Below are 16,146 nucleotides of genomic sequence, written 5' to 3' on the forward strand. Positions count from 1 at the left end.
TCGATATCATTTATTGGCAGAAACGGATGACGACAAGGGCATGGAGGGGTCCAGAAGGGATCCTCGAGGTAGCGGCTCACACCACCGCTGTCCTTTCGTTCGCTTCGTTTCGTTTCTCGAAGTTTTCGTCCTCTCGTCACAGTCAATATGTTAGGCTTGACGATAGTAGCGCTGGCTTTCGTGGACTTGCGGACCGAGGCGTCGTTTGCTCCAGAATTGCCCGCACCTCTTGCATCTCGATCAGACTCGAATTGCGATCTGTACATTGTCTCTGGACACGATGCTGACCCCTTCGAGAATCATCGCTTCTGGGATTTTCGCGACCTTGGCGACTATGTCACTAGTGAGCCACCGTCCATTACACCAGACCAAGATGAGGGGATGGAAAATGTGACATCACACTATTTTTCTCAGGCTGCATTCTCAGATGCATGGAAAATCCGAAACGGGATCAGGAACCCAGAATCTGAGGTGCCGATGATCTACTCGGCTCAGAACGCATACCTATCGACTGATCCGGACTCGGGCGGCACACAGACCTACTTGACTCTGCGAACTACCAGGCTACAAGATTTCCAGAGCGTGGTACAGCTAGCCAGCCGTGATGAAAATATTCTGTACGCCAGCATGCGTGCCCGGATGAAGATCATCCCTGACGACATGGACAATGGCAATGTCGCTACAGGTGCTGTGCTGGGATTCTTCACGTATGCATCAGACACCCAGGAAAGCGACATTGAGATCTTGACCAGAGATCCAATGGACACGGTCTCATTCGCCAACCAGCCAGCATCTCCGACCACTCCGGGGGTTTCGCGGAAATTCCAGATCCCAGGTGGCAAAAACTGGACCGAATGGGTTGATTATCGACTTGACTGGTTGGAGGGAAGGAGTTTTTGGTATATGGACGACGAGCTGCTGTTCCAGACGACTAACAGCACCCCGACTGAGCCCAGCCAGTTGATGCTCAACCTATGGAGTAACGGGCAAAGTTTCTCTGGCAGGATGAGGCTCAATCGAGAGGTCTATGTCGGCGTACAATGGATTGAGACAGTCTTCAACTTGGGCAATGTGCCGGATGAGACTAATGGCCAGACAAGATGCTTAGTGGATTCAGTTGCCACGAAAGGTGTGCCAGAGCTGATCCAATCATCTGAAGTTAGCCCCCTGGCAGTCAGTACTGCTGTAAGGGCACTGGGCATTGCTGTCTTGTCATTCATTATCCTAACATGAGCTGTTTAGATACTATGATTGCCACGAAGATGTCACCATTAGCGGTGGTGAACCCATTGCGGTCTCGGCAGGATGTTAAATTCGCAGGCCTTATAAGTTACACGAATATATGACAGTCCGATCAATGCCAACTTGCGGAGACGACTGAACATGGCTCAGAGCAAGGAGAGGCGATAAAGCACGGTTCTTCGAGGCATTCGGAGTATTCCAGAGCAAGGCTCAACCGTGACATAGCCAGTAGACTAATTTCAAGAAGTGGAGCTAGCTTACGCTTGGTCCAAGTGTAGGCAACAAGCACCGCCCGAATGAGGAATACACAAGTACACAGTAAAGAAGTGGGGGTCCATTATTTACTCATACGGAGTACGGAGTACACTGTGATGGTCAGACCCAACGGCTCGGCCAAGTGCCCTGAAAGGGCTGCCGCTGTGACTTGGTCCAAGTGTGCACAGGTGTCTGGACTTGAGTGTCTCATGGCTACGAATCTCGGATTTGGTCTGTGGGGTGTTTGAAATACGTTGCCGGGGCATTCTGCTTAGAGTAGCCCATGTGCATTCACTGACTTGTTGACTTCGCGGAAGTGCTTGCATTGGTATGGTCGAGGCAGCGGAAATCGAAAGCTTGCCCAATACGATGCGATTGCATTTCCTTGGTATCTCAGAAGTGCTGTGGCCAGAACTAGAGACGAAGTTATAACTGTTGCTTTCTATCAATCCCCCGGATATACAGAGCATGTTAGAGTGTGGCACCTGACAAAATCCCAACCACGTTCACCCACGACTGGTAATTGATCGATGACCTGTCCTAGAAAAGGAAGCATCGGTCGAGCTGACTGGGGGAGATGGGTTTGGGTTGATAGGCTGATGCCATGTTTTGTCGGACCGCCCATTATGCCTGATGTTCAGCCGCTTCCGCACTGGGAAGCACCTAGGAGAAGTTTAAGATAAGCGAGTTCGTTGGTCTTGAGGCGACTTTCCCAGAGTCAGTTAGGCGCCTCTGGCCTATAATGAAGTTGGAAGAATACTCCGGCGGCAGTCCGGGCTCCTCGGCCTCGCCTAGCACCCAGAGGCGCCTACCTTGCTCATAGATTCGGCCGAGGGGCTTCTACTGTTAAGTTATGGGTAGTAGCATTAGGTGTTAAGGGTCCGCGCGGGGATGCCTACGGAGTACTCGTAGACCGCTACTACTGGATCAGAGCCTCTCCTTGCTTCGACCCACTTTTCTCGGAGTTTTGTTTCGGTTGTTGAAGCCCAACTCTTCGAACGTCCCCAACCACCCAAACCTGGCCCGTGGTTATCAAAGCGTCACATTGTGGCTTCTGCTCCATTATATTGAATTCAGATTCAGGCGTGAAATCTCTGCGTGCTCTCTCGACAGAGGACAATCATGACCCAGTCCCCAAGCTTTGCGCCTCAAACGAAACTCGTTCTTTTTGGGTGGGACATTGCCAACCCAGTACCCGCGACCCATCAGGGGTCGCGGGTACCCATCGATGAACGTCGTATCTTTATCTGAAGATTAAGTACCTGATAGCCATGACCCTGTCTACGGAGTACCTTTGTCCCTGGTGGATAGATCTCGGTCAAATACTGATGCGTAATTATTAACTGCCTCAGTACATAGGAGGAAGAAGATCTGACGTTTCTTCTCACCCCTTTCGCTTCTACAATTCCTTTGTCACTCCCCATTTTCCCTTCCCGGTGTGACCGAGCCAGAGTCGATCTGTGCCCAATCCATTTGCCACAAAGTCACAGAGGCGACAGCCCACCAATATCCATTATGACTACAACGCTTTTCTTTCCTCTAAGCCGTGAGCGTCAATATTTAACAGAAACCGGACGTTCTTCGCTATCCTCTCCAGCAAGTTCACGAAGGAATAGCATTTCATCCATTACGTCTCACAAGTCGGAGCCTGCCTGGATGACGTCCAGAAGCGGCGAGGACCGTAGCCGCACAAACTCGGTCACGAGCCGGTCATCCAGCACCTCGACCAAGTCAACCAGTGGGCTAAGTAAATTGTTTGGAAGGAACAAGGGCGACAAGAAGAAGGAAAAAAAAGACGTGGAGCGCATCGTCATCACCTCACGACACGCTGCTGCGGTCAAGGCCAAACTGGCCAATGACCCCCATATACAAAAAGTGAGGCAGAAGGCTCCCTGTGCGCCTTTGATGACGGGCACACAGAAGTCTAGCCATTTGACGGCCATGGAGCAACAATTGCGGCATCCGCACTCGGGGCCTCCGTCAGTAACCGCCGTACGATGCGTAGAGGCCGACATGCCGGCCCTGGCGCGGATTGTCAGCGGTGACGAAGCCGACGAGCCGGATCACTGGGAGAAAATGAGAAACGAATGGCGAGCCCATCAATCACCAGGCATAGAGATGATGCAGGTGTTGGAAGGTGAGGCATTGGACATCAGTTCCATGCATGGGTCGTCCACCTCCACCTCCGTGAGCGAGGATGGTCAAGAGTTCCGACTTGTTTCGAAAGAAGTGATAGACAAGGACGGTGTCACTGTGACGATGGTCACCGAGCCCATGTCCCCAGCTGCTTCTCTTAGACCCCGACCTCAGCGACTACATACGCCCATCGGATCGAGATGGAGAAAGGACGAGAACGGGGTTTGGAAGAGATGAGAAATATCATGATACATATGCTTTCACCAATCAATCCGACCAGGTCTACCCGAGGTCCGATATCATCCCAACATGCGGCATGCCCTCTATTGGTTTTCCTCACAGCTTAGACGGGGCACATCTTTCGTCTAGTGCAAGCTGTGAGAATATACTCAACACCAAGCGCTACGCACAGGGCAACCCAAGGCACAATGACCCCGGCTGCCGCGCATCCAGGACACTCAATGGTCGCCACAGCCATCCCTGCTCGTCGGGCCTCCGACCTCGTTGTCAGCTGGAACAAAACCAGACGCAAGAGAGCACGGCTGAGCGCCGTTGGGAATCTCGATACCCTCTCGGGCGACAAAGACCGAATTTGGAGATTTTGTTCAAATGAACGCTCATTATGACACGACCTCAGCTTCACGATTACATAGCCAGTGGCTATATGGAAAATTTCTAGCACACATATTATAGTATTGGATACCTGGGTATCTTTTAAATTGGTTGCCCACTACATAAATCACAATGCGTCTTCTTGCTCGCTCGCACCCGTCTATCAAGTTCCATTTCCAGACCATGCATGTTCCTTTCCTAAACTCCACGCTTGCAATGTGATATGTTCAAATCATAGTGATCGACCAGTCCCTGCGTCAACCACCTTGGTCATGAGCCTCGACCTAGTGTCTTCTCATACATCGTCATTTCATTGTGTTCATCGCGCAGTCGGCCGATCGATCCGCGGTCATTACACCTTTTCGCTTCCGTAACCCTGGTTTCGATTCAAAATTTCCTGGCCATGTTCCTCAATATCTCTGGCCTCGTCGACACGACTTCTGATGCGGCAGAGATTGAGCTGAGCATCCTGCTTCTCCATATCGTCGCCACTGAGGACAGCGATGTTCAGTCTCTCCTCTGCAGCCCTGCGCTTCCGCTCTTGCCGCATCTCGTTCTCACGCAGGCCGCGGATCATGCTAGATTTCTGGCGGATTCGGTGGCCGTACTTGTAGAAGAGGAAGGGAATGGGGATGATGGCGACCTCAAGCAGACCGAGCAACGTGCCGGCCCAGTTGGGGCCCATGGCCCGGTACATCGGGGGTCCTGCGAGGGGTAAGGTGCCGCCCAGTAAGGACCGCAGAACGGCGTTGCCGGCCATAGCACTAGACGCGTAGATGCCGTAGCTGTACGCCAGATAGTTGCCCGCGTAGATGAAGACAAAGCAGTTACCAGCTCCAAACGGAATTCCCGCAGCAATGGGCAGTGCCCAATGGATACTGGTCGGATAGCAGGTCCAAGCAAACCACAACTGGCCCAGTGGACACAGGATCGACCCGATGCACACGATGCTCATCATGGCTTCTGGCGGGACCATGCCATGCTCGTCGCGTCGATGGCTGTTGATCATCTTGGTGATGGGTTTTACCATTGAAATTCCAATCATGCTGCCGATGCCGATGCCAATGAATGATAGGCCTGTTTGACCGAGTGACCAGCCACGCTCCTCACGGAACACAATCGGGTAGGCGACGAAGCATAGATACAGAATGCCGTAAATGAGGGAGATGTAGCCGTTCCAGAAGATACAGATGGGTTCTGTTACGGCCATAATGAAAGGCCGACTCAGGTTGATTTTCATCAGCTCGAGGAAGCCGACCTTGACGTCGAAACGGCTCCAATAGCGAGGGTCGTCGTTTTCTTTGCGCATCTTGGCGGCTCTCTTCTGCAAGAGCACAGGACTGTACGACTCTTTGAGCGTGGCCATCAGGACCCAGGATACCCCACCCCAGATGACGATGATCCAGTTGGTCCAGCGCCACGACAACGCCTCAGTGCTGTAGCCGGAGAAGACGGGGCCGATGACAGGGCCGTTCATGGGACCGATACTCCAAACTGAGAATGCCACAGCGCGATATTCGTCTGCGACCATGTCGGCGATGGTACCCGGAGCGTTGGCGATCATCGCGCTACCGAAAAGCGCGGCAACGAATCGCACCGTAATGATTCCTCCAAAATTCGACAAGAGTGAACCTGGGATCACAAAAATCACGAACAAAAACATGCAGATGCCATATACAGGTCTTCGGCCGTATGTCTCGGCGATGGGAGCAAGGAGTAAGGACCCAATGGCCAAACCAAACAGATAGGTGGTAACTCCTAGGGTGGCAATGGCCTTGTCGCTGACACCGAATTCAATCATCATGTCGCCCATGGCGGCCGTGTAGGCAGTGCTGTTGGCGACAACGAGTAGAGTACTGATGGACACGCAGAACAGTACCCATGATTTGTAGTACAGTGGCCAATTGCGAGGGTTTTCTGAGTCGTCTCCTTCAAAGTCGACTTCGAAGTTGGGGTCGGCGGTAAAAGTGGTGCCTGCGGTGCTGAGGCGCGTGACGGTTCTGGTGGCCTCTAACCTCGAGTTGCGGGTTGGAATAAGTGTCAAAGGTCGATCTTCATGATCTGAGTCGGATCGCGCAACTGTCGACGTGGGCGAGTTGGTGGTAGTGGTGTAGTATTCCTTATCGGATGTGAGACGTGGGGCTTGTTGGCCATCTTGAATAGGTGTTGGAGGCTCTAATCGGACCTGTGGATTGCTCGACTGTATCTGTGTGCTTACAGCTGGAGGAGGAGGATTGGTAGGGTCGGCCATTCTATAGGCTAGCCAGGGGAGGGTAGGGGAGAACGATAGGCGTTTGGTGACACCGATGCAGGGAGGAGACTGTCGGGGTTGGGGTCCGGAACGAGCGAATGGCGCCCATAGGTTTGGGGAAGGATTGTATGTGTATATGTCAGGGTCTCGATGCTTTTTTCTCACTTATATACTCATACACATGAGTGTTTGTATATATGTACTGGAGATGAAGCGGCGACGAGGCAGGATTTACAGGACAAATAAACCTAACAAGAGGGAGAAATCCCGAGAGTAAGGTGGTCGGTCTATGGAATCTTGGGCCATGAGGAAAATGCTTGCTACATGGGTTTTGTGATCGGATCTGGTGCCGTGCCGGCCAGTCAGGTTCGAGTCGAGTCCACTTTGGTCCCAGTCTAAGTAGAATTTCTCGACTACTAACTTAGCCCTCGGCCTCGGTGGTTGACGCCGGCAAGCTACTACCACTCCAACGACGCTTGTATTTTTGTTGATGTAACTGCCGGTTAAGGGCACTTTGTGGCAAACTTAGATGGCGTTGAGTTATGATTTTCGTTCACATCGCCTTTTTTGATGTTTTCTTGAGGTCGCGTTGACGAGAAAGGACGCCGATGGGAATATCTTCCACTCACGAGAGCAGCATCGAGTCATCTACTGTAGTTCCAACGCAGGTGCATCTTGGGCCGGGGACTTCTTATCTCCGCAATGTTCAATCAGGGAATAAATCAATAGCTATACTCTGGGCTATCTGCAAGCATGGGTACGCATCCTCCTGTGACAGTGTGGCTACAGTGGTGCAGATGGGACCGCCGCTGCCACCTGCAAACCCTGCGCCCAAGGCCCGCGATCCAACAAAATCTGCCTAAAGTCAAGGTGCTCAAGAATGATTGTTAATGAGCATCCCACCTGGAAAACTTGTCCTTTTGGTTGCGGGGTTGGGGCAGAATACGCAAGCACTTCTTCGCACCGCTATACCTGAGACGGCCTCTGCTCTCAATTTGGCAGTGTGTGATGTACGAGAGATCGCCAGGAATGTCTATGGACCTCGGCATTTTTCAGGATCTGAGTCTTGGGGTGTCTTGGGTCACCGACCACCCAATCCAATTGGCATCTGTCCTCGGTGTCAATGCCCAATGGTGGCCGAGGGGCCTCTCGGCCCTTAGAGTCCAGGCTCTCATAATGCTACGTACGATTTAGAGAAAAGCATTCCTTGTCTTGACTTCCCCATGTCACAGTGTCCCCGTGTCAGCATGATTTCACAACCTCCAAAGTCTTGACGATCTTTCACAATGACAATGTCGAGATCCTTGGGGCTAAGTTTTCATTTCGTCAATCGTGGTAGTGAGAAGCTTCAATCATAAGCATCTTTCGTTGGTAGGTGATAGACACTGTGAATTTGCAGCCAAAAACTACATCAAGACCTGCTTGAATTCTCCTTTGTTGACTCCATGTCCCCCCACCTTGAATCGTGGAGGAGGATCCTCACCTGAACCCTCGATGGTGTGATCGTCCTCGAATAGCGGTAAGGTCCGCTTCTAGTCACGTGTATTGAACCACTGCCTCCATTCGCAAGACTCTGACAACCAGTCTCCCATCACACTGTAAGTATGTTTGAGCTCAATACCATATGCCAGACGTTACTTGGACTATATGTGATATGACAACTCTATTAATCTGGCAGCGGTGAGAACAAAAAAACCCACATACTATGCCGCTATGGCTATGATGGACCCGTCGCTCCAAGGCATCACTACCATCTTCTTTGACTTTATGGGAACATGTCTTGACTGGCATACTGGGGTAACGGCATCGTTTCCTGACCGAATTCCTCTGTCGACAAGGACACAGCTTTCGCTAGCATGGCGGGAGAGTTTCTTCGCCGATATCCACTCTCGGTTCGAGAAGGGACTGCCACCAGAGGATATTGACCGCACTCACGCACGACTCCTCGCACAACTACTCGAGCATGAGTTTGGAGACTGGTCGTTGAGCGAAGCTGAACAAGCTGCTGCTGTTCGCTCATGGCATGCGATGCGGGCCTGGCCTGATATATCGATGACTTTGCAGCATCTCAGAGCCAAGTACGAGGTCTATGTCGTTGCCAACGGCACCACTCGCCTCCAGGTCGACTTGGCCCGCTCATCTAACTTGCATTTCGATATGCTTTTCTCCAGCCAACTGCTTGGCCTCACCAAACCAGATCCAAATTTCTATCTGCGGGCCCTCGACCTCGTTGCAGCCCGTCCACATGAGACTCTTATGGTGGCTGCCCATGCCTATGATCTGCGTGCTGCAAAGGACGTTGGCTTCAAGACCGTCTATATTCAACGAGAAACAGAGGACTTGTCCGAGTCTATGGATCAGGTCAAGCGTGATGTCCATTTCTTCGTCGACGGTCGAGATGGATCCACTTCATGTGGCCTAGCAGGAGTTGCAGCGCTACTAGGTGTGGAACTCGAGGACAAACTGCCAGTATAAAATATACCATGCGCGTGAAAAAATCCCATTTCGTATTGACTGCCTTGTCGACCTACTAGGAGATCCGTCCTGCCATTATATAACTCCTTGCAATGGCGTCGCCAATCAATACGCTCGCCGTGACTAACTATTTGGGTATATCCAAAATTCATCAAAAATCCCTGTTTACCAGCGAGCTGAGTCTGCCAGAGACCAGGGCCTAGTCTTCTCGCAGACTTCCTAAAATCGCATTTTTCTCGTCCGAGTGCCCTCCCAGCCTGTTGAGAGGGCTCTTCATTTCTTCATCCACAATTTCATACAGTCTCAGTCCCGATTCACCACCCGCAAACTTCGACGAGGGTTCAAGAACACTCCTAGGAAACTCGGCTCTTGTCCAGCCATAAGATTCTCGGTGCTACTGGCTGCTGTTGCCGAGCCTGTACCACCCGGCACAGTTCTGTAAGGGTTGTTGCTTGCCAGAGGATTCGCTCTCGCCCCCGTCGAATTAGTCTCGTGACCGCTGCGGTTGTCGGCGCTCGTCCGACTTCCACTCGACTGGCTCTTCTCCTCCTTGCTTAGCTGACCGCCAGCCGCAAAACCTCCCCCAGCCCACCGGGGATCCGATTGTTGCTGCTGGGACATGGTGCTGTGGTTCTTGTAGATCTGCAACTGCCGTCGATACACCCACACGCAGAATCCCAGATATCCTGCCAGGATCGCCAGACATCCAGCAATAACCCCCGCAACTATGGCTCCAGTGTTGGGCCCGCTCGAAGAAGTTTCATTTCCGCCTTCTCCTGATCCTCCATTCGATGCCGATGTCTGGGTTGCCACAGATCCATCGCTGTTAGTCACTGTGTATGTTCGTGGTGCACCCGTGGCCATCGGTCCATCCGTTGCCGTCTGGGCAGGTGATGTCACTGTGGCCGCCCCAACAGCATTTCCTCCGATAACTGATTGAACCTGTTGGGGAACGGCATATCCATATGATCCCTGAAGTGCGAGAGGATCATCCCGTTGGCTCTCAGGCCGATTCAAATCATCCTCGGTCTCCAATGCATTGTAAGTATTCTGCCAACTTAGGGAACTGGTGTTGAACACGTAGATGCCGGGACTATCGCACGAGAGATCCTGTCCCACGTACCCACCTACAACGATCATCTGCGAATTCCATACTTCGCACGAATGTCCTGCACGAGCTGGAGGTGTAGACTGATCCGAGGTATCCACCTCGATCCAAGTAAATGATGGGATGGTCAAGATCCACACGTCGTCATACTGAATCTGCTCACCATAGGGGATGAGGTTCTGACCACCGTACATGTAAACTTGGGTTGAGCTGCCGTCAGCGGCTGAAACGGCCACGGCACATGGATTCACACGGATGTCGGGTGTGGGTCCTGATGTTGCCTGCTTATACCAGGTCGAGGATGCAATGTCGTAGATATCAATCACATTCATTTGCGTAAAGGTTGCGTTGGTGCCCCCAGCCAGTCCCAAGAGCACACCTGAGTCGCCGTATCCAGGCACGTAAACAAGAATGCCATCGGCACGTTCAGGAAATCCATCCGAGTCCTGAATCCCTCCTTGGGTGATGTTTCGATAGATGCCATCAGCCCCTGCCGCGGCGCCGCTACTTACTGATGGATTGCGATAGCCTGGAAAAGTGTACTCGAGCAACCCTCGCAGATACACACGTGCGATGGATTGTGACCAGCCAGGCGTTGTATAGCCGTCGAGGTGACCACCAAAATAGAAACCACGACCAAGGCCAGGCACAGAAGCCCCCGCACCTTCGGCAGATCGCTGGACCGGCTGGTTGGCGGGCTCGGAATGTTCACCTTCAGCTGTACGTGGCTCGTCCAGTTCCGACCAGGATGATGTCGCGATATCCCACATCCAGGTGGAAAACGGATCCGGTTCAGCGACAGGATTGTCAGAAAACTGTCCACCATAAAGGTATAATGCATCGTATGAATGCCAGAGATAGCCGAGGGAGACAGCGGGAGGCCCCCTTGGGCGAGGTAAAGCTGTTAGAGCAGGAGTGGAAATCTGCCAGGACGTGGTAAGATCGAGGCTCAGGAAGTCATTGTCTGTAAACGAATTAGTAGCGAGAATTACCTCGAGCAAAGATGTACTGACTCCAGGTATCTGACGTCTGCGAGGAGGAGCTTGTGGATCGGCCTCCATAATAGTACAGAGTTCCATTTACCAAAGCGCTCTGTGCAGCCCATCTCTTACAGACCGTCGTTGAGGTGTCTTGTCTCTCTTCTATTTTAGGTAGAAGTGCTTCCTTCCGACCTGATATCTGTCGCAGCCCGTCATTTAGGCCAAACGTAGAGGAGACGGGATTTGCGTCGACTTTTAATAATGGAGAGGTGTGAAGGCTAGGGATGATGAGGACGATAGCAAGAACCAGGAACAGGAGCCTAGGCAAGGTCGGAAAAAAAGCGGGCATTGCCTCTGGAGCACACGAGGCAGTTGGATCTGGGTCGAACTGGTCGGTATCCTCAGGTTCGACAATGTCGACTTTGCTTCGAAAGCGAACCTGCAGTTTTGGACGTGAGGCTCGTCTCAATTTTGCGTCGACAATAGCATCGTTACCACCAAGTCCAACTTCGAGAAATGCAGAATTGCGGCGGATTTGTTCGTCGTGACACTGCTGATTAGAGTCTGACACCGGCGATGAAGACGGACCTTTTTCAGTCCGATGCTCTTTTAGAGGGCGTGGAGAGACACAAGTGAGACCTGGGGTGACGGAAGTTGAGCGTGCTGGGATGTGACTGGTGGACTCCATCTGGGGCGGCTTCGCCTTGGGGTGGAATTCGACGTCTAGCAAATCAGAGAGGCCATTGATCGAGGGTGGCGAAAATCAAAGGGCTGGGAAGTATTCACAAGCAAGATGCATGCCGCTGCAGAGGGTTAGAGATATTATCAAGAAAACAAAGATCAAAACAATTGACGTTGAATGAATCGTTGCTTGGTCAAGTTGAAGCATTCAAGAGACGGGGTTTGGAATGGCTTCATGACCAACAAACAAAGCATCAAGCCATGAGGGAAATCAGAGCCGTTCAGCTCCAAACGGGCAGTAATTGATGGAGATCATCAATGAGCTCACCGTGGCCAGGTTTTGGGATGGAGTGACCGCGAGCAAGTGGTAAGCGGGAGGAATTGTGGTCCCAGGCCAGGATACCAGGCTCGGGGAGCCCATGTTGATAGGTGATGGAGCGTTGTTATCGTCGATTCGTGATGTCTGAGACCTGCAGATTGACGTCGTTCAGATTCTGAGACGGCTGGTAATTAGTGGATGTTGAGGATGACATCAATTGGAGCTTGGGAGACTTGGGCAGGCCTGGACAATGGATGTCGATCCAATGGTTCGTGGCACGGAGCTGGGGATGGGGACACCCGCCGCGCTAGGGTGGATCGTGCGGCGGTGAGCGTTACTCTCCTACGCCTGCTGTGCCTGCTCAGGCCATCGTCTAGGACAGGGCATTTTGCAAGCACGATACTTCCGCTGAGAGATAAAACGTAGTTTATAGTACATCAATCATGAATGAAAGAAGAGGGAACAAATTTTTCCGCTCAGAGAATTTTGTGGGCATTTGGAAGGGAGGAAAGAAGGAAGGAACGAAGGAAACCCTGTGCCAAGCATCCAGAGTTGCAGTCTGCGCCGAAAGATGTGCCATAGAATCAGTACGGCGGACTGCTTAGTAGTTTTGGTACTTCTTCAATCACGTGTTGCAACACGTGACAGAACTGGATATCATCCTTCCTATGAAGTCACCTGTTCATCGTCAATAAGAGAATGTAATCGCCTTTCTCCCGAACCTGTAGGATCATAGTCCTCCGGCTTAACCCTCTCCCTATACGGTTAACTCATTAAAAATAGGTCAAATATGGTCCACCGGCCGGTGGGCAGTCCCATGGGATAAATCACAATTTACCCGGACGAGTGGTCCAGTATATCTTGCCCTTGCCGTGTGTCACCACTTTTCCTCGCCCTAGCTGAAGTAGAGCAGCACCCCTAATCGACACAGCCTTGTAGTGTTCGCACTACACAGTTACAACAATGCCCCAAACAACAGTTAATCCAATCATCCCGGGCTTTGCCCCAGATCCATCAGTCGTCTTGATAGACGACACATTCTTCCTCGTCAATTCCACCTTTCACATGTTTCCAGGCCTTCCAATATACGCCTCGAAGGACCTCATATCCTGGAGGCAGATTGGAAATGCCATCAATCGAAGAGCTCAGCTGAGCCTCCGTTTGTCTGATACTTCACTCGTCCCCCTGGAAGATCTTGGCGAAGTTATGCTTGCAACCGGTGGACTATATGCTCCCACCATTAGACAGCATAATGGCATAGTCTACGTTGTCTGTACTAATGTCATTCACAATGAGGGCTCGACAAAAGATGTCACCGAAAATTTCATTGTGTCCACTCACGACATCTGGTCTGACGAGTGGTCTGATCCTGTCTATTTCGAATTCCAGGGGATTGACCCCAGCCTCTTTTTCGACCAAGATGGCAAAGCATACATACATGGTTCTGCCGCTCCTGGCCCCATGACCAAGATCCATCTTTTCGAGATCAATCTGGCCACAGGGAAGAAAATATCCGCGGAGAAGAAAATCTGGGATGGCACAGGCGGTATTTACCCTGAAGGGCCCCACATTTACAAGCGAGACGACTGGTATTACCTTCTAATATCAGAGGGAGGCACTCATGGAGACCACATGATTACTGCCGCGAGATCAAGCGATATCTGGGGACCATACGAGGAGTACGAACGGAACCCCATTTTGACCGCAAAGGGTACAGACGAATATATCCAGTACACTGGCCACTCGGATGTTTTCCAGGACCAGAAAGGTGAATGGTGGGGTGTATGTCTCGGGGTCAGAAAAGACCAAGGCAAGAGGTTCATCATGGGCAGAGAGACATTCTTGACTCATGGATCGTGGCCAGTTGGGCAGTGGCCGTCGCTAGACCGCGTCAAATCTGACCCAACCACACTGTCGAGGACGCCGAGCCCTGAACATATCACCTCGAAATCAAACGTGGACTATCTTTACATCCGCGATGTTGACTTGAGCCTATACATTTATGATGACTCTAAAGGGACCATAAAGCTCACTGCGACAAATATTGACCTTTCCCACCCTACCGACTCGCCGACGTTCGTTGGGAAGCGGCAACGACAGTTAGACGGTGCCAGTTCGGTGAGCCTTAGACTTGACGACCAAACACTGGATTATCAAGCAGGGCTGGTGGTCTATAAAGATGAACACCGCTACATCAGGATTTTTTACGACTCATCCAAAAAGGCTGTGATGGCGGAAAAGAAGAACAAGGCCAAGGAATTGCACCGGGTGATTCAGAGCGAGCTCACGGAGCCCGTTGGAGTGATCGAGTTCCAGATCACATATGCCGAGACCGAATATCGCCTGTCTTATCGAGACAGAGGCGCTTGGAAGCAGGTCATGCATCTGGACACTTTAGAAATGACTGATCCTGACTTCGTGGGACCAGTGGTCGGTATATTTACGGTGGCAAGCAGTGGTTCTGTCGAGGTCGAGTTCTCGACCTTGAAAATAGACTGAACAGGGATAGCTCCTAGCTCTGTACCAAGTGCCTCTACCATGGTGGTTCTCAGGGACCATAGCTTAAAATTGATTGAAACAGGCGATTTGCTCACTGCCGAATATTTCCAACAACGGTGGACTAGAGTTGTCAAACGTCGGTAAACCCTGGATCATCGATGTAGGATTATCTAAGTCGTTGGAGACAAATGCCGACTACAGCAGGTCTGTGCATTTCTGCCTAAATCCTGAATTCAAAATCGTCCCAAGACTGGTATGCAAGGTCAAGGAATCCATTGAAATATTCGGTAGTTGTACAGAGTACCCCAGGGGTCTGAATTCAAGCTTGGGGATAGCCATCCAAGCAGAACTCAAGGCGTTGAAAGCCCGTCAGATCGACAGCTTGGCGCCTAGGGCCCGTTCAAGATCCGACCTATCGCTTGATCGCTCGTTTCGAGACGAGCTGCAAGCCTCCAATTCCTTCAGCCACAAGGATGACCGCCGGGGATTTGTCCAGGTTCAGACACGGAAATATGGTGGTCACACCGCATCTCTGCGATATCGGGAAGGTTCAAATGGTCACTTCAAGCCTCCAAGCGCTCTCCACCGCCGTTCCGAACTGGATCCAGCAGTCGGTCCAGAATGGCGCTTCCACTCGCCCGTCAAGGATTCGAGGGTTTGATCGTTCGAGGGTCGTGACTCTGGCTAAAAGTGCACTATATGCCCTCTCCTTATCTTGATATCCCCAAGCCCAAGGCCTTCAATATCAGGCAAATAACGTCTGTCGGTGGAGACATCCAATATGTGCAGTCTGCCGAGGCTCCAATTCTCCACAACTTTACCCCAGAGACCGCGGAGTGTGACCATTGTTGCTCGAGCGGGATTCTTGGGGCGGCAGACCATTCGTTGATATAAGACTTCGAGGAACAGCCAGAAATAATGCCTCGAAAGGCAAGCCATTCTCGTTTCATTCCTTGCCATAATACCACAATTCTCATCAGACCGTCACCATGGGGTTCTCGCTTCGCCCCCGTACCTTGAAGCGTACGCAAACAGTGATCCCCCAGAAGCCTCCCAAGGGCCACTTTTTCTTTGCAGGCCGGACCTTCCCTCGCCTGCCATGGTGGAGGCTCAAGAACATGCGAACCCTTTACATTTACATCATCGTTCTCATCATGACAAACACTGCAAATGGCTTCGATGGTAGCATGATGAACGGTATGCAGAGCTTGGTCTATTGGCAGGAGTTCTTCAACCATCCCAAGGGCTCCACCCTTGGTCTCTTCAATGCCTCGATGAGTCTTGGTTCTCTCTGCGGCCTGTTCTTCAATCCATACATTATCGATTGGCTTGGTCGAAAGTCCGGCATTGTCATCGGTTGCATCATCATGCTGGTTGCTGTAGCACTCCAGTCCGGCGCTCAAAATTTTGGCATGTTCATTGCTGCAAGATTGATCTTGGGATTTGGAGACACCATCGTCCTTGGTTCCGCACCCCTGTTGATCGCCGAGATCTCTCATCCCCAGGATCGTGCAATCTTGGTCACCTTGTCAGGCGCTTCCTATCACTCTGGGGCTTTTATTGCTAGCTGGGTCACGTACGGAACTCT

General features: G+C 51.6%; 7 protein-coding genes across 7 annotated transcripts; 5 read left to right on the forward strand and 2 right to left on the reverse strand.

Annotated features, from left to right (window-relative positions):
* Positions 1-147: 147 nt before the first annotated feature.
* On the forward strand, positions 148-1,233 carry PV10_00632 (uncharacterized protein; the record flags this gene model as incomplete). The annotated part of the gene is made up of 1 exon (XM_016364741.1): positions 148-1,233. The coding sequence occupies one exon, from the start codon at positions 148-150 to the stop codon at positions 1,231-1,233; it is 1,086 nt and encodes a 361-aa protein (XP_016228390.1).
* A 1,459-nt stretch (positions 1,234-2,692) lies between these two features.
* On the forward strand, positions 2,693-4,400 carry PV10_00633 (uncharacterized protein). Its single transcript, XM_016364742.1, has one exon. The coding sequence runs from the start codon at positions 3,013-3,015 to the stop codon at positions 3,868-3,870; it is 858 nt and encodes a 285-aa protein (XP_016228391.1). The 5' UTR covers positions 2,693-3,012; the 3' UTR covers positions 3,871-4,400.
* On the reverse strand, positions 4,306-6,731 carry PV10_00634 (uncharacterized protein). The gene has a single exon (XM_016364743.1). It carries the CDS (start codon positions 6,494-6,496, stop codon positions 4,598-4,600), a length of 1,899 nt encoding a protein of 632 aa, XP_016228392.1. The 5' UTR covers positions 6,497-6,731; the 3' UTR covers positions 4,306-4,597.
* Positions 6,732-8,209: 1,478 nt separating this feature from the next.
* On the forward strand, positions 8,210-8,971 carry PV10_00635 (haloacid dehalogenase, type II; the record flags this gene model as incomplete). Its single annotated transcript, XM_016364744.1, has 1 exon — positions 8,210-8,971. The coding sequence occupies one exon, from the start codon at positions 8,210-8,212 to the stop codon at positions 8,969-8,971; it is 762 nt and encodes a 253-aa protein (XP_016228393.1).
* Positions 8,972-8,981: 10 nt separating this feature from the next.
* PV10_00636 (uncharacterized protein) lies at positions 8,982-11,781 on the reverse strand. The gene is made up of 2 exons (XM_016364745.1): positions 11,093-11,781; positions 8,982-11,043 (listed from the first exon to the last, which is right to left on the reverse strand). The coding sequence occupies exons 1-2, from the start codon at positions 11,745-11,747 to the stop codon at positions 9,275-9,277; spliced, it is 2,424 nt and encodes an 807-aa protein (XP_016228394.1). The 5' UTR covers positions 11,748-11,781; the 3' UTR covers positions 8,982-9,274.
* Positions 11,782-13,022: 1,241 nt separating this feature from the next.
* On the forward strand, positions 13,023-14,558 carry PV10_00637 (uncharacterized protein; the record flags this gene model as incomplete). Its single annotated transcript, XM_016364746.1, has 1 exon — positions 13,023-14,558. One exon carries the CDS (start codon positions 13,023-13,025, stop codon positions 14,556-14,558), a length of 1,536 nt encoding a protein of 511 aa, XP_016228395.1.
* A 39-nt stretch (positions 14,559-14,597) lies between these two features.
* On the forward strand, positions 14,598-15,219 carry PV10_00638 (uncharacterized protein; the record flags this gene model as incomplete). Its single annotated transcript, XM_016364747.1, has 2 exons — positions 14,598-14,694; positions 14,723-15,219. The coding sequence occupies 2 exons, from the start codon at positions 14,598-14,600 to the stop codon at positions 15,217-15,219; spliced, it is 594 nt and encodes a 197-aa protein (XP_016228396.1).
* Between the last annotated feature and the right edge of the window lie 927 nt (positions 15,220-16,146).

This window comes from Exophiala mesophila, assembly GCF_000836275.1.
Source record: "Exophiala mesophila strain CBS 40295 unplaced genomic scaffold supercont1.1, whole genome shotgun sequence".
In the NCBI taxonomy this organism is placed as follows: domain Eukaryota; kingdom Fungi; phylum Ascomycota; class Eurotiomycetes; order Chaetothyriales; family Herpotrichiellaceae; genus Exophiala; species Exophiala mesophila.

Excerpts from the sequence above, each read along its gene's own strand:
- PV10_00634 (XM_016364743.1), bottom strand. The coding sequence starts at position 6,496 with ATGGCCGACCCTACCAATCCTCCTCCTCCAGCTGTAAGCACACAGATA.
- PV10_00633 (XM_016364742.1), top strand. The coding sequence starts at position 3,013 with ATGACTACAACGCTTTTCTTTCCTCTAAGCCGTGAGCGTCAATATTTA.
- PV10_00636 (XM_016364745.1), bottom strand. The coding sequence starts at position 11,747 with ATGGAGTCCACCAGTCACATCCCAGCACGCTCAACTTCCGTCACCCCA. Across the intron at positions 11,044-11,092 it reads GCAGACGTCAGATACCTGGA|ACAATGACTTCCTGAGCCTC; the intron begins GTCAGTACATCT and ends ATTCGTTTACAG.